This window comes from Dermacentor andersoni, chromosome 6 (assembly GCF_023375885.2).
Source record: "Dermacentor andersoni chromosome 6, qqDerAnde1_hic_scaffold, whole genome shotgun sequence".
NCBI classification, from domain to species: Eukaryota; Metazoa; Arthropoda; class Arachnida; order Ixodida; family Ixodidae; genus Dermacentor; species Dermacentor andersoni.
The window spans coordinates 36935470-36955618 of NC_092819.1; the positions used below are offsets into that span (position 1 = coordinate 36935470).

Below are 20149 nucleotides of genomic sequence, written 5' to 3' on the forward strand. Positions count from 1 at the left end.
CTGCTGAGTGGCCTTTCAGCCTGGCTAGTGGATTGCAGTGCCAGCGCAGGGCATACGAAGCCATCAAAATCAGACAGCAGTCTTTACCTTCCACTTTCTGGCCATCACAGAGTATGTTCATCTGGTCTGTATCCACATTGTACGTGAAGAAGTCTGTCAAGTACTCCTTGGAGCGCTGCCCGGCAAAAATGTACAGCAGGCGGGATTTCTGGAAACAGCGCATGCACATAATAAGTGAGAATGGCGACAGGCACAAAAAGCCTGAAATCAAAGCAATGCATAATATTTAAACGTACTTATCTGGACAAACGTTGTTAGACTTTCTTTCAAGCTAAACAATGTCTCCTGAACAGTGACTGCGTTGGTGAAATTCACCATTGCACAAGGCAAAAAGGTGAAAACAACACAAAATCTGCTTCTGATAGTTCTTATATTATATATTCACAGCTAATCCGGAGTGAAAGAACGGATAAGTACTAGCCTCAAATGCATTTCTGCTATTTCTTCAGCAATCATGAAACTTAGTCCAATCCAGCTCATTCCCTTTGCACTGTGTGTATTCCTGTTACTTACTAATTAGTTTATATCTATTTCTTGTTATACAGAAAAATTTGTGCTCCACTAAGCAATGTTTCTATACTTTCAGCAAGATGGCATACACTGAGTGGCTCTGTTTGGCATAGCTGGTGATATGTAACTGAGCCTTACAAGCATCACCTCATCATACAAAGGACACTGGCTTGCTATTCATAAAATAAATAACGTGTATAAATCCTCTGCAACATTCTTAAGGTTCTGGACAACATACCTCATGGAACAACATTGAGTGCCCTATTCTTGCCCGAACATCTTGAAGTCCATTACTAGATGAATCGTCGCGAAGTTTGTGCCATGTGTTTGTTGGCACATGATATGTGAACAGTCCACTGAATGCAGTCTCAAGGGCTCTATCTTCCACAGGAAGAGAACTGGATGGGAACACAAAAAGAGAAATTGTTCGACACCACACTTGACGCACTATCCATACACCAAAATACGAGTCAGCATAATGTACAGTGACTTTCACCCAACTGGAATTATGAGGGCTTCATTAACAGTGTGGTTTAGCACAGCAAATACAGTAGAACCTCGCTTATTACATTATGCAACATCCTATAACATCAACAAATTTCATGTTAACACTAGCATCTAGATCAAAGAAGCTCTGCAAGTGGTGGGTGCTATAACAAAGCATTGTGCAACTGGCGGTATCGATGGCGCAGGTTGGCGCAATTGTACGGGATCTGCATAACCTTTTTTTTTTTACTTCACCTTGTGAGGATCTTGCCCCCAAAGACGTATATGGTGTTTCTCTCCACATCCATGCACATCTGGTGATCAAAGATGAGCTTTGGGCCACCCATTGCCGCAGTGTCATCCGTGATGAGCGTCCACTTGTTCCTCTCGATGTCGTACACATAGAAGTCGCTCTGCAATGAAAGCATCTTCAGCATTAATGCACACACATGACAGTAAATGTTCAAGAAGTTGTAAGAAATGCTCTGCTGCCAAGCTTTCACATCATGGCTTAGTTGGTGTTTAGTTAGTTGAGGCACACTGAGGGTATGGAATGTTCAACATGAACAGTACCATGAACAAATTAGAAGTAAATAAGCACAGCTGGTTATCAGATGCTAAATACTGCTACAGATGTTTATTACCGGCATCGTCACTGCAGCACCACACTTTGCTTTCAAGTGTACGTAAACATAAAGGGTGTGGGGATGCGTGACTCTCACAGGTCCCGTGATATGTTTTCTCGTATAGCTCCCGTCTCCTGTAATCCGGCTTCGCCGCATGGCTTTACTGCGGCAGTCGGTATGCTTGCAGGGTAGTACGAGAGATGGCGCGAGTGTTGCTCTGCTAACGCCACCTAACGGCGGGGTTACTGAGGCGCAAAAAGGAGAAGGCTCTTCCTCTTTGGCTCGGGGTCGGCAAGCGGTGCGGACATTCTGCATGTGTGCCAATCCATGCTTCTGCGAGATCGTCTCGTGAGGCCTACCCAGGAATGGACGAACACGATCGTTCGAACGCGCCACCGCTCGCGTGAACGACCAGGCGTTGGTCTTTTGCTAGCTGAGTTGAACATCATACCACGTGGGCGTTGCGCATGCAGAATTCCTCTCCCTTGCACTACTTTAGCGTTTGCCGAGTGTGTTGAGTGTACGCAGCATGAGTGGAGCCACCCCTGGTTTGCTGTCACCTGCACATCGTCAGCACTGCTGCCCCGGACTACAATCGAGCCACCCTGGCCAATGGTAATGCTGTGGCCAGCTCAGCGCAGAAACTTCGGCGGCCATCTGCATCCAACTTGCAACCCTCGGCGGCAGAGAAAAGAGCTGGCGGTCACCAACAGCTACTGCGGCTTTTGCCAGCAGGGTGCATTGGCGCAAGCGACGCTTGCTTGTACCGACTACTGCATTGCCGTTTCCAGAGTCCTGGCCTGGAATCGTGCCGTCGAGTCTGCAGAGCTGCTGCTGTGACCAGCGGACGCTAGCGGTGTACCCAAGGACAATGTCGGCTCGCATGTTATGGACAGCGTGTGAACATTTCCCAGGCGCGGCCACTGTTGCATGTACTACCTTGTTCACGAAGGAACGACTGTGTTGTCGTTCCTTTGTCGCAAGAGCACGGGTGAGAACCCCACAAGGGTTCTTGGACATCTGCTCATATTACCAGAAGTTCTGTTTAAAGAAAGTACACTAAATCTACGGGAAACTGTGCGTCCCTTAATTTATTAATATAAGCAAGGGTGTGTGAATACCGAATAGTAGATTTTTAATTAAATATTGCATCGAATCAAGAAATAAAAGCTAAATATTGAATCGAATATTGAATACGAGAAAATTTAACACAAGCTTTTATGCCTCCAAATATTGTGCAAGAAACAGTGCTGCATAGTATGCTCAGGAAGCTAATCCAATTTCTTAACAAGAATCTTGTTAGGTATCAGTAGCTTAGGTACCCAGGAATCGAGATGCATAGTATGCTCTACTCTTATTAACATGTTTGCACAGCACAAAAGACGAGGACTGAGGGAAGAACACAACACAGGCACTGTCAACAACACAGGCTCAGTTCTCGTCTTTTGAGCTGTGCAAACATGTCGATATTGAATCACCAACTCACCCAAGCTTCCACCTAATCAACTCTTATTAAAGGGTATACCAAATTAGTATGCCGGCACTAATAAGAACTCAGTTTGTATACAACGGTCTGGAAGGTATCTTTTATTGATCGAATGTCTATCAAATAGAATTGAGTGCTGTTTTTCCCTCTGAAGCTGAAGAAATGGCGAAATTGTCCTACATACAAATGGGGTTTTCAGTTTAATAATGGGCCACACTCTGCTTAATGGCAATCTTCTATTGCTTAGAAAGCATAACTGCGAGTCGGCCTAGTTGGAACAGATTCATTATTTAAAAACTTTTTGTGCGCAAACAGACAGGGACAAAGAAGAGGGGACAAGGACGAGCGCTTTCTAACAACTGGTTTTATTTTCGAAGAACTTCTTGCTTAAGTACCCACAGATCTGCGCGATCTAGTCAAACAGAGCATGCCTATAACGCATATAACTCTTGAGATAAAAAGCCGTGGACCAAAGCCACCCAGTCAACATACTAGTTGTTAGAAAGCGGTCACATACCATACCGGTCAACATACCAGTTGTTAGAAAGCGCTCGTCCGTGTGTTGCCCCTCTTCTTTGTCCCTGTCTGTTTGCGCACAAAAAGTTTTTAAATAATGCTTAGAAAGTATTGCTTTCCAGTTTTCTTTGCCTGTGTCTGTGTCGCGTTAATCATTTCAACTGGTATCGTTGACCTGGATGAAACTTGTACCAACAGAGATTGTGGGCCGTGGGAACGCTGCACATGTCAGGGCACCGACATCGGCCAGATCATTCACCGAAGGTACCGATGTTCGAGAAATCGAATATTAGACACAGACTCATGAATCGAATATTCGCACACCCCTACTTGTAAGAGCATTCACCTCAACAAAACTGGCTTAAAAAAAAATCCAGGAGTGCTTCAAAATAATGTGTTACCATTCATAGCTCGGGGCTTAGTAAGACGAAAACCAGAAATAACTATAGCATTATGTAGTGTTCATGGTAGCAACAAACATGGCAGCACAAAAGTATTGCTACTTACAATCTGAAGGTTTCCATGTTTATCTCAACCGTGAGATATGCTCACATGTTCCATGCTCTTTATGTTTGTAATAACAAGTCAAAGGACACATTTCATGAGGGCGCTGTGGTTTGAGACCCCCTTAATGAAACTGTGCCTTTAAAAATCACCGGCTCTTAAGTCTGAATTTTAGAGGCACTAGTCGTGTGCAAACTACGAAAAGCACCCCACCCAGATCCGTAAAGCTGCCATTCAGCTCAAATGCTGCTTTATTCAAAACGAACTTTTCATTCTCTTGGAATTGAAAACAATCAGACCGTGCTTTATTCATTCAGCCCTACCCTACACTAAACATAAAGTTCTGCCCTAGCCTTCCTCTTGCAACTTGAACTGCATTTTTCTGTCTTCTGCACTGTCCACACAATGGAATCCCTTCAATAAATGGCAATGTCAGTGAGAAATATAACTAAGAAAAACAAGAGGACAGTGCAAACAAATACCCTGAATTAACAAGCTCAACGGCACAGATGTGGACTAACGCTAATAAATAATCAAAATAGCACTCACCATACTATGCACAACACTAGGTATATGCTGACAAAACATTTAAGGACAATCATGCAGAAACAAAATGTTTCAAAGCAAAACAATTAAGTGCACATAGGTGCACAGAAAAGGTAATGTTTCAACTTCTTAAAATATTTCACTCACCTTGAGGCATTCTGTACTTCTCGCAGAGGAGTCAAGGTAGCGGCCCAGCGTGAAGATCTTCTTGCGCTCTGGATCCAGGCACATTTTGTGGCAGGAACGTGCGCTGGGGCCACCCTGCACCACCACCACCGCAAGGCAGAGAGAGAGAGAGAGAGAGAGAGAGAGAGAGAGAGAGAGAGCTTATGAATAAGTAGAATTTGGCTGGTGTGTGCTGCACAGTTGCAGCAATGTGCTGGTTGTTTAAAACATACAAAGTGGCCCACTTTGATACACGCCAGTGTGCAGCTCTCACTTTGCTGGCACTTAGTTTGCGAGTGTATATTCTGTACTTTAGAATATCCAATTATGCTTCAGAATATTGCCACTTTAAAACAGTAATAGTGATATCTCAGAATGCCAATACGCTGCACAGTGATCTAGAAAGGTGCCAGCACTGGCAACCACGAATTGTCTTCTGCAAAGCTGGGTGATTGAGCACTTGAGAAAGAGAGAAAGAGAGAACGACGTTCATTAATTGAAAAAGAATTGTACATATATTAAAAGGCAACTCAAGTGGTTTTTCCGGTGAGATGCCTAGATTAGGTGAATTGTTTTGCTCCTTAATACCATATTTACTCTAATATAACGCGCACTTTTTCCACAATAAAACGGGTCCAAAAATTGCGTGCACGTTAGAGTCAAGTATGACCCTAAATCTGCGTTACCATGTCGCCATCCGAATTTCAAGATGGCCGCCTTGTGTGCACTTCGAGCCTAGCTGCTGTAGCTTCCTTCACGTGCTGTAGTCCGTGTGCTTAGGTTAGTCCACCGTCCACCATACGTCTTCCCTTTTTCTGCATTTGCTCTATCACCATGGAAGTGCCAATTGCGAAGACACGCCGAGTGTTCATCACGATTCCGCAATGAAGAGGAATGTGATCAGCTGTGAGGAGACGGGCGAAAATCGGGCCGCATCACGGATGTTCGGAGTTCCTGAAACTTGCGTGCGGGACTAGCGCAAACAGGAGAGGCGTCCTACTCCAGCAGCTTCTGCATAGGCCCGGCTGCGTGGCTCCTATCTCGAAAGCGATCTGGGATGGAGACAGTTTACGCATCTAGGCACACCGCACTGTGTTCTCGTCACTTAGCTTACCTTGAAGTGAGAGGCCGCACAAAGGTCAAATCGCTCGCTCCTGCTATACCGCACTTTCTCACTCCCAGTGTTCCGATAAAAAATTGCCGCGGTCATTGAGTGAGACCTGTGTTCGCACGACACCATGATTGTTGATTTAGTAAGTGAATGTTTAAAAGCTTACACGACCGATAAAGCTACTATTCTTACTTTTCGTATAGCTGTCTACTAATTTACGATCGCAATCGATGCTTCGCTTTTCGGGCGAAACTGCAACTTTTTTTATTTATCGCAACTTTAGTGCATTGAGAGTAAATCTCTCAAAGGAGAGAAAGTTGTATTTCTGTATGAAATAGTGAGGTGCGCGGTACTGTGAAGGACTTTCCTTTTTTCAGGTCACGGCAAATAGGTATGTGTTACAATTGAGGGCATTCTTTTTTTCTTTTCTTTTGGCCACGGAAAACAAGTGCGCGTTACATTCGAGGGTGCGTTACATTCAAGTAGTTACGGTAGGTAGAACAGCAAGTTGTCATGTATAGCTTTGCAGTATTCAGGGGTCCCTCTTGGAAGCATCCAATCGTTCAGTGTAACTACTGAGATCTGTAGCCCAGCAAGGCAGATTCTTCGCAGTGATGATAGGTCGAACACTTGACAAAGAAAAAAAATTCCCACGTGTCTTGCACTCATGCGTTAAATGTTTTTAACAGTGGACCAACTGTACACAAGGGTGCAATAGTAATAGAACCCAGCCTTTGGATTGTGATTCTGCATTACATCTTGGTGCAGGTTCCATTCTTTGCTTCTCATGCAGTAGTCCTGCGACATGAATATGCCTCAGTGTGGAAAAGCCAGCGGTGTAGCTGAACGAGTGATGCACACCTGGTGCTCCTGCTTACATAACTGAGCCTTGTGGGTAGGTTCTTACAAGGCCCACACCCCTATTGCTGCTTCCACAGCAGACTTCCGGAATGCAGTACTTCTTCAAATGGCATTTGGCCAGCACTCACCTCAGCTTCGGTGTCCCTAGACAAACACGTCCACACGCCCGTCGATGTTTGGTACGACCACAGGTCTGCAAGGTCCTGCACGCCATCCCACCCGCCAAACAGGTACAGTGTTTCTGCAGAGGGAGCAAGAACAGGCAACAGCTGTGTGCCAATCACATCTTGGTTTTTGCCTTGGGCCAATCACACCTGCAATCTCTACCACATGCTTCATGCATGTGAAAGGATGACACTTAGCAAGAGTGGTGTAATAAGATGCGAAACAAATTGGCACCAAATTGGCAAACAAGCTCAAACTTGTTATGGCTGGAACTGCTCAGTGCCAGCACCGACAGTGTCGACACACTGCAGCAGATGACACACCCCACGCGTCATCTGCTGCAGTGTGTCGTGGTAAAGCACGAAAGACAATCCTTGCTGCCCAAGCAGGAAATACATAATAAAGAAAAGCATTATTTATTTGGACGCTATATTCAGAAAGAAAATGTGGCCTCAGCTGTAATATTGTTGGATTTGTCAGTGAACTGCCGACAATGCTCACTTTCAAAAATAGGGGTGGGGGGGGGGGGAAGGGGGGAGCTAATGGTTTTGACAGTGGAAGTACGATACACCAATTAAGTACTAAATAAAAATACACGACACACAGGAAGGGCTCAATTTAACAAGATGCACATATGTGGACGACAGGAAAATGTGAAGAAGAAAAGTCACGTTAATAATTATGTTACCTGTCTGCACGTCGATGCACATCTGATGGCCGCCACGCATTCCAGGACGATTCTTGCCTTCCGCTGAAGCCAGAAATGCAACAGCATATATTGAGAGAATTGAGACACCATAAAAGCAGGAACAAAATGCCTACATGCAAATCAAATTCCACTACCCTCATAAGATAGGTTCAACAGACTGGCATTTCATTCTTTTTTTCGATAGCTGAATCTACAATGGCAGCACCTTACCACTGCCAAGCTTGATACTGCGGCCACTTCTGTGGCCCAAAACTGTATTTGTGCCAAACCATTTTCTGGCAAACCATCTTCTGAGAAACATATTGAACATTGCAAACAAGCTACCAAGGACAAAAAAAGAAAAATAGATGTCTCTTTAGTCAAACTGTGAAAACACTTGCAAATTTCTGAAGACCCAACAGCTCAGACAATGCATCTACGAAACATGAAGCGAGACCAAATTCCTTGTGCATTGCCTTCCAGATGCCATGAACATGCCTGCAAGGCAACATGCACTTTGCAGCAACATGCATCTATTTGTCTTTTCTTTAACTACCGTATTTTCTGGTGTCCAAGTTGCACTTTTGTAAAAGATGCACCCCTACTTTTCGCGACTTTCTAAGAAAAAACTGGTATATAAGACACAGCTATGCATAAGACGCACCTATAGTAACTCATTCGACACGATGAAACGTGATTACGCACGCTTGTACACTTGAGAGCACCAAATTTTCGTAAACTAAACTTCTACGAGCTGCAAATTCTAGAAGAATAAAGCTTGAACCAATGGTCCTTTTAGGGGCAGGAAACTGACATTTATTGCAGTTTACTTGAAGTCATCAAAGGTCTCATCCTCCGACACACTGTCAAAAAGTTCAGCTACTTTAGTTGGCAGCATTGCTGTGTTACCGTCGTTAGCCCCTGAATAACTCGTATGCAACACTGTAAGCATTTTGAAGCATGTTGCTGGTGTTCTCTCTATGGAGGGACGTGCCCAGGGCGAACACACAAACAACAACTGCATTGCAACTATACACTACACCTACACACACTAAAGCAAAATACCGACTGGAAGTTGAAAGAACTGTGACTACTGCTGAGGCTTCTCGAATGGGCAAATGATAATGAATAACAAAGTGGTGCTTTCTTTTAAAGGGTAGAAGCCAGACACCACAATGTAACAATGAAAAATTGTCGCTCCTTTTTCTTATTTATTGCGTTAGTCCTGTGGATTTAACATTATTAAAAGAACTATACCATAAGCACAAACTAGTATGCATGACCTCCAATCATGGAGGCACCTATATTACAAAGGCCATGATGACGGCCTTTACTGTGGCCATCGCGCTGCCTACATGGCAAGCCCTCAGAGCTGGCATCTGTCGCCATGGTTGCTCCGCTGTTGAAACAACATTTGAGTTATTTTCGAACGCTGCCATGCAAGCTCTCTTGTACTTGTAAAAAAGTAAAAAAAAAAAGATGCACAGAAGGGTCACACCAGGACGCATGATTTCTTTATGCATATATAAAACGCATCATTGTACAAGACTTGCCAATATGAAATTAAGAAAAAAAACTGCGTTGCATGCACTGGAAGATATGGCAGTATCACTCCTGGCCCGATAAGTTTAGCATGTCTACAGTCATAACTGGTTGAAAGACCATGAAAACCAGTCCAGTTTTCAGGTCTTTTCTACACTAGTCATTTGCTCTCAATTGAAGAACCTATGGTTTCTGAGAGAGATCTACTGATTTTGGTAAAGCTGAATGTGATAGACCAAGAGACTGCAAATACACCTAGATCTTGGCACCGGGTCTAACTTTATGGATTTCCTGATTAGAACAGTAAAAGATCTAACAAAAATTTTGTTTTCCCAGAGTTAATGTACTTACCCGATTCTGACGTGCCCCTGAATCAATCTAATGTGCACCCAATTTTTCACGGGTTTAAGGAAAATAGAAATGCGCTTGAATGTAACATGCCGCCGAAATGTAGCAAACTCCCCTCTCATGCCTCACTCAGCTTTGTTAGACAAAGGTTCAACTGCATCAAGTACTTGCAACAATACTGCGAACCTTGTAAAATTGCCGCTCACAAGGAGATGTCACTTGCAAAGAATGATGAAATAACTCTGTGTAAGCAAATCAAAACAAAACAGATATTCACTAGAAGATGGAGAAGTGTGGGTGAACAAGGGATGCCTCACGCTGAAATCAACATTCTAATAAAATGACTCATCTTTGACAAAGACAAGTCAAGTCTCCTTGCCAAAACGGCTTAAGCCTAGGGCTTCCCTTTTTCAGCCACTGTTCATCAGTGTATGCAAAGCAACAGATGCAGAAAACAAAGCAACCACTACAGAAATGCTAAGACTATAAACTGTTCTTTCTTGCAGTGTTATGCTCTCTTGCAGTACACTACCAGGTGGAGTCCACCCACCCCTCAAATGCTCTGCACCTAAAAAGAAGTCATGTACGTAGACTTACGTTTGTCGGTACAAAGGATTGGTGTCCACTTGGGCCTGTACTCCTCGTTCTTCAGGTATTCATTAAAGACGCCCTCTGAAACAAGAAAGATGCCATTAAGCACTTCATGCACAAGGCATGTTTCAAGCTGTCAAAAGTTAATTAGCAAAAACTGCCCATGACTTGTTAGATACAAACCCAATGAAATGGTTGGCAACTGGGCTAGCTGGTATGGTGGGAAACCACCACAGCACACCAAAAAAGCACTTCAGTTTTGAGCAAACAATCTATAGACTGTTCAAGGAAAGGTAAAAGAAGTTTATTAAGGTATCATACATTGAGGCCACGACAGCAGCATCATATACAGTTAAACCTCAATATAATGAACTTCAATATAATGAAATTCTCAATATAACGAAGTATTTAACTTTTCATAACCTCTTGTTTATAGAGCACAATGTATTTAGAACCTCAATATAACGAAGTGTGTTTGTATGTGATTTCAATATAACGAAATTTCACTGCCGCCACAAAGGAATGCCAAGACAATAAATGGAAACTTTTGGGGACAGATGGTCAAATAATTGAATTACCAGCGGCTGCTTGCAAACGCACCCCTCAAATTGCCCGGGACATGATTTGGTCCCGGGCAATGAGCCACCCCCGAAGTGGAGCTGCATTGTGTTCTGGGTAAAGTTCAAGTGCTATAAGATCCTATCACACCCGCGCATTGTGCTTTAGGTGCGAGTGAAAGTGTGCGAGGACGAGACAAGAAAGATGGTGGCTTCACAAGTGCCGCCTTCTCGCAGGAGCAAAGGGAAAGATAGGGATCGGAGCTCGCTCAGTAACATGATCAAGTGCACACTAGGGGGCAGAGGGGGCGGGGGGGGGGGGGGGGCATGACTGAGTGCAGGAAAGTTAGCGCGCCGAGTCTCGATTGCTGGTGCGTTGCATCTGTCTCAGCTGTGACTGCCCATGGCTGTAAGCACAGCTGAGCGCATACCTAGCCGCACACCCTGAGGTAATCTGCTGCATGCGCAAAGAGTGGGCATGCTGAGACAGTGCAGCACCATGTAACCTGTCTTACCGCGCATTTAGTATTGGAGTTTCTGTAATCCATACTCCGTTCCATACATAGCAGTCTACGCTGCGGAAGCTACACAAGAAGTTCGGTCAAGAAACATGATCATTCCGCGCGTTCCGTCTATGCTTCGTTGCAAGCCAACAGCATTCGTTTGTGTGAGCGTGCACGTGAGGCTCCTCGCGACGGGTTGCAAATAAAAAACTCGAAAAGAACAACACAAATAAAAGTGATCTAAAACAATTCATTAGCAGCTGTATACCACAGTGTGTTTGTTTCTAAGAATTAAAACTTGTTTCATTCAATACTGAGCCTATATAAAATACAGTTGCACACAATTGCTGTAAAAAACAAAACAAAAGAAAACACCGAACTGTATCCAAGTGCAAATGAAGCCACTGCAAGAAGTCTCTAGCTTCCACAGTGTTGGCTGTTATGTATGGAACGCACTATAGGGTTTCAGTGACCCGTTGGAGCGAGAGGCAGATGAAGCATTCGATTGCTCCCCTCTGCTGGCGCTTTTCCTGATAGCATCACTGTGTGTGCGATGCTATCAGCCGCGGGGGCGGAGTGCATGCAAAAGGGTGGCTGGCTTCGCCTAATTTTTGTATCGTCAAGAAGACATCGTCGACATATGTGTTCCAATGTTGACGTTGGAAGCATAAATGAACGAAGCATTCATGCCTGAAAGAAAGGGCAGGAAACTTCTCTTATGTCATTGTAGGAAGCTCCGATTGCTAACAGGAAGCTGCAAAAATAAAGCCTGTGACTTGACTTGGCCTGGCAGAAAGAAGCTAATGAGAGATTTCAACCTAAACAGAGAGGTAAATCAAACACTGATTCAATCTACGCTTGTTACAATGGACACACAAACAACAGACTTTCGGATATAACGGACCATATTGCTGCATTCACGTAACAATATTTCATCCTTAGTTTGCTCTACTTATTTTATTAATGCAACGAAGTTCGCTTCTAACAGACTGCGCTACAGCGAACCATCAGCTACAGTGGACAAAATACAGACTTTTGCCGTGTTGACACAGGCTGGCAACTCACTTGCAAGGGTCAGCCCACGATGGCAGCTCAATATCATGCACGCGAGGGAGGGAAGAAAGCGCAGTAGAAGCGTGCCATCTTTCACACGTGAGGCATAGGGGGGGGGGGGGGGGGGGGAGGGGTTCAACCCCGGTGGCTGCTGTTAACGGCGCAGCCGTGCGGGCAAGTGGCGCCGTATCTTGAAAACGATCTGGACAAAGTATGCACCTGCATCGTATCTTGAAAACGATCTGCAATGTGGACAAAGTGCGCACCCGCGTGGGCGCCGTATATTGAAAATGATCTGTGATGTGGACAAAGTGCGCGCCCACGCGGGCCTCATCTTCAAAGCGATCTGTGATGTGGACAAAGTACGCCTAGTGCGTTAGCTTTGTATGAGCTGTGCTTTCGACATTAAGTCCGCGTTGAAGCGAGAGACAGCACGAAGGTCAATTCGCTCACTGTTGCTGCCGTGCTTCCTCACTCCAACGTTTTGACAGCGACTTTTCACGGTCATCGAGCGAGATGTGTTCCTGTTTACCTGTGCGCGTGTGACACGGCGTTTGTCAATTTACTTAGTAAGCTAATGTTTACAATTTTATACAGCCAATAAAACTACTATCCTTACTTCGCATAGCTGTCTGCTAATTTGCTATCACAAACTATGCTTCGCCTTTTGAGCGAAACCGAAACTTTTTTGTTTGTTTTTTACTTTGGACGTTCGTCGCTCACTCTTTGCAATAACGTTGTTACAAATCGCAAGCTAAGCTTTGGAAGCGAAGAATTTTGGATATTACATACTTCGGATAAAATGGACATTTTAGTCAGATTATCAGGGTCCGTTGTAATGAGAGTCGACTGTAATGCGTAATGCGCTTGGCTTACCATTTGCCGCTTTTTCCAGGAGCTGTTCGCAGGCAGCAAAGTCACCTTTCTGCACCTGTAACCATTAAAAATGGGGAGGTCAAACAGTCCCCGGACACTCTTGCTAACAACACTAATTGCATGACTAACTAATGAGCTTAAACCTCTCCCTTGCCACTTTGTTCCCTACTTATGCTAGTAGTACAGCCAAAACCGGATATATCGAATTTGAAGGGCATTGCAAAAATGGTTTGATATATCGATAATTCAAAATTTAAATATGCCTATCTGAAGCGTGTAAGAGCAGGAACATTTGAATCTTGCGAAATAATCTCGTGTGCGCATTTTCAAAGCCTTGAACTACAACAATGCATCAAATTTTCAATTCTTATCAGTTTATTTCCTTTTTTACTGTTATTCATGAATTAAGAGTACATATATACCAGCGCAAAATATCTTCTTCTCACTTTACGGTCACCATAGAAAAATTACGGTAATTTTTTTCCGAAATAACTCCCTAACAAGAATTGGAATCTGCAATCAAATAAATTGACCCTGGGCAGTCGCATATGGCGAAAATTATCGACCCTCAAAGGGTTAAAGGGAATGACAATTGGCCAGAATGTGTTGGGAGATCTTGATGGAAATGAAATGACCATGATTTATAGTGACAGAATCCAGCATGTTGTTTGCAATTTTAAGCAGGAATTATAATTTAAATGTTGCAAAGAAAGTCTCAAAAGTCAGTAAGTGGCGAGGCCTGGCAGTGAAATCTTGGTACCTCGGATGCAGTCTATGGGATTACTGCATGCAAGTCAGCTATTATTAAGCACAACATAATTATTACTTCAAATTGCAGTTGCTATATTATTAGACACTTGGACTTATTCTATGCTTCGGAAATCAAAAATGCAGGCATGGATATGGCAACATGCTGAACTGCATATGACATGTGAAAGTATTTCGTTTTCGATCTGACTGGTTTCGTTTTGACTGGTTAAATACCAAAGCAGTTGGACAAGAAACGACAAAAACACGTAGCAATTATCGCAGAAATACTTTAGCACTTTAGAAAATATGGATCACAGGAACATTGACTTGACAGACAAAATAGTACTTTCTCACAGTTAAGGCTGCACTTGTCGTCTGCTTCCCACTAATTCTGCCATATAATCGCTATTATACGCTCACCCATCACCGTTTTCAGCATGCTTCCAGTGAACAACTACATCCTCACTGCAGATTGAAAATTCTGATAAAAAGTGTTCCATGGCGTTTTCCATGTTGCCGCTTCATCATTAGACACTTAGACTTGTAAGCATTCCATTGCAGTAAAACAGATAGGTACCATGAAAATTGGTTGTCAGACCCTTTAGGGGTAGTTAGCTCTGTGGGAAAGCCTGCTTACAGACTTCTGCATACTGTCTCTTGATATGCAGGATAGCCTAAACCTTTTGCACTCAAGGCTGACAACATCCATGCAGCTCATTCATATTAACCAGGAACCTTGCACAGGTTTTGAAATGGCAAATAAATCACAATTTTATCAACGACTGCAGTTATTTGTTTCACTGACACACTAACGTCAGCAACAGTTGCCGAACCTTTCACTAAGATGATAAGAAGAGCAGCGCAAGAAAACAACATGTCTACTGTGTGGAGTCAGCATACCAAGAGATCATGCAACTTGGTCAGCAGTGCATCCTCCAGCTGCACCTTGGTCCTCTTCTGTAGGGACTCAAAGGCCTCTGAGTAGTTCTTCTGCCGGAAGTGCTTGAGGCACAGGCGAATGGCCTCTTTCTCCCGGTACTGAAACACATACGTAACCAATGTGAGTGCCAAGCCTCACAAAGATGCACGTACACATATTAATCGGTGGCACAGCTAGGCCAAGCTCGACCTTGTGAGACTCGTGGAAGTACATTTCCGCATTGCCGCTGCTTGTTCCATTGAAATGGCAGAGGCAACCTTACTAAATGTTAAAATATGAATGTCATCAATTACATCAATTGGCAGCATCGATTGTTATGTTGAGCACGAGGTCGCAGGTTCGATACCCGGTTAGCTAGCGGTCACATTTTGATGGGGGCGAAATGCAAGAATGCTCGCGCGCATTGATTTCGGCGCGTGGCAAAGAATCATAGGTTGTTGAAATTAATCCAAAGCTAGCCAATATGGCATCTCTCAAAGCCCACAGTGCAGTTTTGGCATGTTAAACCCGACAAATTAATTGCTAATCACTTTGTCTGCATCTTCTCGTGAGCCCTTTGTCTTGTTGGAATCAATGACATAAGTGCCATAAAACTACTACGGGCATCCTGTTACAGGTTTTAAAGCTTTCAGAAACTCGGCTGTGACTTTTGCAAATTTGTTTCTACCCGTGAGTACTTCTGTGCACTGTGTGTCCAAATATTGGACCAAGCAAGATGATTACATGATAAACGTGCTCTTAGCCTTCACTCGCAGGTGCTATCCATTGTGTGTTAAAATAGGGAAGAAGAAACTTACCGTGCTGAACCATCGTAGCGAAGATGTCACCAGGTCCCTGTCTTCATTTCCTTGAAGCTCGACATGCCATATGCTGAAGTTGAAACTGGGACCCCAAGATTGGATGGGCACTGCAATATTTTCATCTTTTGTAGCATGTTCCATCTCAGATGTTTCAGTGTGTTGTTTCCTCTAGTTTAGGTTAACTACTTTCAAAAATTATGGGGTTTTACGTGCCAAAACCACTTTCTGATTATGAGGCACGCCGTAGTGGAGGACTCCGGAAATTTCGACCACCTGGGGTTCTTTAACGTGCACCTAAATCTAAGTACACGGGTGTTTTCGCATTTCGCCCCCATCGAGGTTAACTACTTTAGACATTTTGTGATGCCATATGCTTGCTCACAATTCGTATTGTATCATTGATTGTGAAATTTTGTTTACTATTGTATTTTTTATGAACCACCCTGCAGAAATCCCAAAAGAGGGGATTGTAGTAATATAAATAATAGTTACATTAGCAGGTATCAGACATTACAGGAAGCTGCCAAGAGCTAGAACTGAAACACGCTCCCTGCAGTGTCGTAATTTGTGAAGGCCAAGCTATTGCGCAACTCTGTGATAAGTTGTCTGCATGCCAACTGTAGCACTTAAATATGCAACACAGGGCATGTCAATTTATTTGCTTATAACCAGCAGCCTTGAAAGCATTTTATTTGCAGTCATTAGTGCACAGCATACAAATCACATTTAAGTAGACTCTCCCGGCAGCTTCTAAAATTTGTTAGGTTGCAAGGAATCAGAACCTTCGAATGTGGAAGGATGCGAGAAGCAGAAGATAATGCGAGTTGGACTTTTGCCCCAAGAAGCATTGTTAAAAAAAAAAAAAAGAATGGGGGTTTTTACGTGCCAAAACAACTTTCTGATTACGAGGCACGCTGTAGTGGAGGACTCCGGCAATTTCGACCATTTGGGGTTCTCTAACATGCACTTAAATCTAAGTACACGGGTGTTTTCGCATTTCACCCACATCAAAATGCAGCCGCCGTGGACAGGATTCCAAGAAGCATTGTGCAAGTGGTGATCACTGTTAATAAGGACACAATGTAAAAAACCAGCATCAGAAATTCCTCAGTGCTTTTCCACTGATACAATGCCAGCAATTAACTAACACAACATAATAAAGCCCAGTCCTGATAAACTTGTTTGAATGTGCCTATAATATATGCAAGATGCACAACCATGATACTTGACTAATCATCAGTTACATCTGATGCCAATTCTGGGTGGATTCCAAACCTGAAAGAACTGTGGGAGAAAAATGTTCTCATTACCGATTTTGATGTAACGTGAAGGGAACTGGTTGCCATTGATGGTGTGCTTAAGGGTGAATGTCTCCGTCAGGTGATCGTTCTTGAGTCCGCTGGCAAGTGAGGAAAGAGATATATGCAGTAACAGCATATGACACATATGAAAACAGTGCATGACACAAGTACGGGAGATCCATACCTGTCAAGAAGCTCCAACATGTGCTCATCAGTCAGCCCACCATAGATCTTGAACTTCTTCATGTTGCACACGTGCGTTTTCTCGTACTTGCCAAAAGTTATTGTATGAACTATTGCAGGCCGCTCCAGCTTCAGGATCAGGAACTGTGACGAAAATTGCGCCGACACAGAATGAGGGCATGCTACTTCAACGAAGGCCCTATTTAGACATGCAGCAAAAATTGCAGCATGAGCTGAAACTCCTACGGACTTGAAAATAGGCATATAAATGAAGACTAGCGAATTCACTAATGGCCAGCTAGCCCTCTAGTTTGTTGCATAGCATTCTTATGGGGCCTTTTGAAAAGTACAATGAAAATGACATCCAACACTCCCTCCCTTAAGTACAAAAATTAAGTATGCTAAAGACTTTCCCCTGACTATTGGCACAGAAGCACTAAAAGAATGAACCAGCACGCAAGCCAATGCGCAACACCATTCGCTGTACTTTTGTTCAGTTAGAACACTGATTACCATGCAGCAAAGGAAATCGCTGTCCCCAACGGCCCTTGTTCAAATTAGGGTCAAAGATTCGGTGTTGTCTCTAATACATGACTAAGGTTATATATTACTAAGGCTGCACCATTCTGGCTACAGTTAAAATTTTCTAGTTTCTCGAGAAACGTATAAACCTTTGTATGTATATATATATATATATATATATATATATATATTTAAAACATGTGACGGTGATCCCCAGCTTTCTCGCTGCAACGAAAGGCACTTCTTTTATTACCACGCTTATCACTTTAGCAAACAAATTTGCTTATATGACCGTATTACAAGACATCACGTGCAGTCCGCAGCTGACCTTAGCAAATAAAAAACCGACGTGTTTTGATACTTATATAAAGACAGCAAAGTTCATTATTACTTTTTCGCACTCTGTAATGAACTGAACTGCAGGACGTACGAAGACAGCAGCTTATTTCAGCTGATTCGAAACAACGATTACGATAGTACGTGCGTAATACTGAAAGTATGCGGGGCCCCATCTTGCGTTGCAGATTTAAACATACTGCGTGCAGGTAAGGGACGCAGCGCGAAACTTTGAAAACAAACATTGAAAATTAAAGCGCGCAGCTTGAAATGATTTCAGTTCACTGACCTGGGGAGGGTAATTGGAATCGGAAGACCATCTTGAATACTGGTCACCTGGCTTGTCGACGAGTATGTTTCTAAAAGGCAACATAAAGTGGAGGTAAGACAGTTGAACCCAATACAAACGCGCAGCTGACTAAAGCACCGGTAGCCACGGTAACGTTGCATAGTGTGCTCTAAGGGTAAGTTAGTGGCAAAGGTACGTCAGTTAAAGGCAAAAGTGAAATAAAATGCAGATGGAAATGCTTGCTTGTAAACGGTAGCTTCCGTCCTGCAGTGAATGAACGACGCCAGCCAAGTTTGAATGAACTGCTACACGAATGTCAACATTGCGAATTCAGCGTCATTGCCTTGACGACGACGCTGAAAGTTACTAGAGTACTTATAAAAGCGTGCTTACTCTGGTAAGTAAGATCCCGTGTAACTTGAGCATTTGTGAATACTATACTTCAGTTTTTTGCAACCCGCGGACGCCATTTTTGGAGGTGACGGTAAACAATAACTGGACCGCACTTACTCAACTATTTACACGACAAAAACATAAACTAAAGGTAAAATTAGCAAACTTCGACAATTCTTAAACTTAAATGTAGCTTTATGAAAACTTTGTTAGTATAAATATTGTTTTTAAAAACTTCTAAGAACATTCCCGCAGCGCAGGTCTAGGCGCGAAGTTTGAGCAGGTTGAATCGTTAGTGCGGTAAGGAAGAAATGGTATGCGCTGCTGCTTTGCTAGAAGGCATCAGCAGTGCATAGCAGAAGTGGTAGTCGTGTTATCGTGTTGGTGCTTTGTTGATTATCGAGCAGACGAAGGTGCCAACTAGTGAATTACAGCGGTCCAAATAATAATGAAGTATCGTCCATATGTAGAGAAACAAAGTAGAAGATAATGATGCGATATGGCGTAGTGAAATGAGGCGATAAAATGAAATCACGAATGAAATTGCGCCATTCGTAACCGTCAGCACATTGCAGCATATCACGTTTCTTTAGAAGTAACTCTGGCAGCTTGACGTCATGCTTACGGGAAAATTGACTTTTTTTCAAAGCACACACATATATGGACAGAGAACATGCTCATACCATGTCTCGAGACCTGTTTGGTGAACTTGATGAGGGAAGAGGGCCATGCATGGCTCATTATGGAAGCTTCGCAAGCAAGTAAGCTGCATAGGGCGTTTGGTGCACTGGTGGATTCATTTAAGTCCCTGGAGGCCGAGGCTGATAGGCACTGCTTCTATCGTTTTTACTTGCAGTGACGAACAACGGTCGAACAAGTGCTCAGGCCAACGTTTCGACTTGTCTTTGTGAGGGCAACAGCTGCTGTCCTCGGCAGTGTTTACATAGCTCACGCACTCTCCTCTGCCCTCAATGGGGGAGGTGAACAAGCGGGTTCGTGCTATTTTATGCACCCGTTTATTCTGCTCCCCCATTGAGAATTGTGGATGAGTGAGCTACTACGTAAGATAGCTGCCAAGGAGAGGATTTGTTGGCCTGACGAAGGCAAGACGCCTTGTCAAAACGTAGGCTACAATCCTTGTTCAACCACTGTCCGCCACTGAAAATATCCACTCCTCTTCCTGCAACTCGGCCTCCTTCGCATCGACAGGCTGCACCATGCCCCGGACAGAAATGCTCTTCTACCTCACCTGCAGAGTCGATACACTGTTGCGGCTAGGGTGGCGCTCAGGGCATGGGATCCACCAAGCGCATCGATGACTACGTCAAGTTGTAGAACATGAAAGAAAAGGGGTTTATTTAGCTTAGTTACACGGCTATAGTGCGGAAGCCCACTCCATGCAGGACCAAGTTAACGTCTCAGTTCACAAAAGCACCCTCTG

At 43.7% G+C, this 20149-nt stretch overlaps 1 protein-coding gene across 2 annotated transcripts in view; it reads right to left on the reverse strand.

Moving 5' to 3' along the window:
* muskelin (muskelin 1) overlaps window positions 1–18817 on the reverse strand; it is a 32121-nt gene extending 13304 nt beyond the window's left edge. The window contains exons 1-15 of one of the 2 annotated variants that reach the window (XM_055066162.1): window positions 18709–18800; window positions 18559–18579; window positions 18316–18385; window positions 17170–17312; window positions 16995–17083; window positions 15682–15791; window positions 14845–14982; window positions 13195–13249; window positions 10212–10286; window positions 7725–7787; window positions 7000–7112; window positions 4882–4995; window positions 1312–1469; window positions 809–968; window positions 88–208 (exon numbers count right to left, since the gene is read on the reverse strand). In XM_055066162.1, coding sequence (XP_054922137.1) covers window positions 88–208; window positions 809–968; window positions 1312–1469; window positions 4882–4995; window positions 7000–7112; window positions 7725–7787; window positions 10212–10286; window positions 13195–13249; window positions 14845–14982; window positions 15682–15791; window positions 16995–17083; window positions 17170–17312; window positions 18316–18385; window positions 18559–18579; window positions 18709–18785 — 1507 coding nt within the window. In that variant the 5' untranslated portion in view covers window positions 18786–18800. Of the gene's footprint in view, window positions 1–87; window positions 209–808; window positions 969–1311; window positions 1470–4881; window positions 4996–6999; window positions 7113–7724; window positions 7788–10211; window positions 10287–13194; window positions 13250–14844; window positions 14983–15681; window positions 15792–16994; window positions 17084–17169; window positions 17313–18315; window positions 18386–18558; window positions 18580–18708 lie in introns of both variants that reach the window. The other variant, XM_050170620.2, reaches the window with a different exon arrangement.
* Window positions 18818–20149: the final 1332 nt, after the last annotated feature.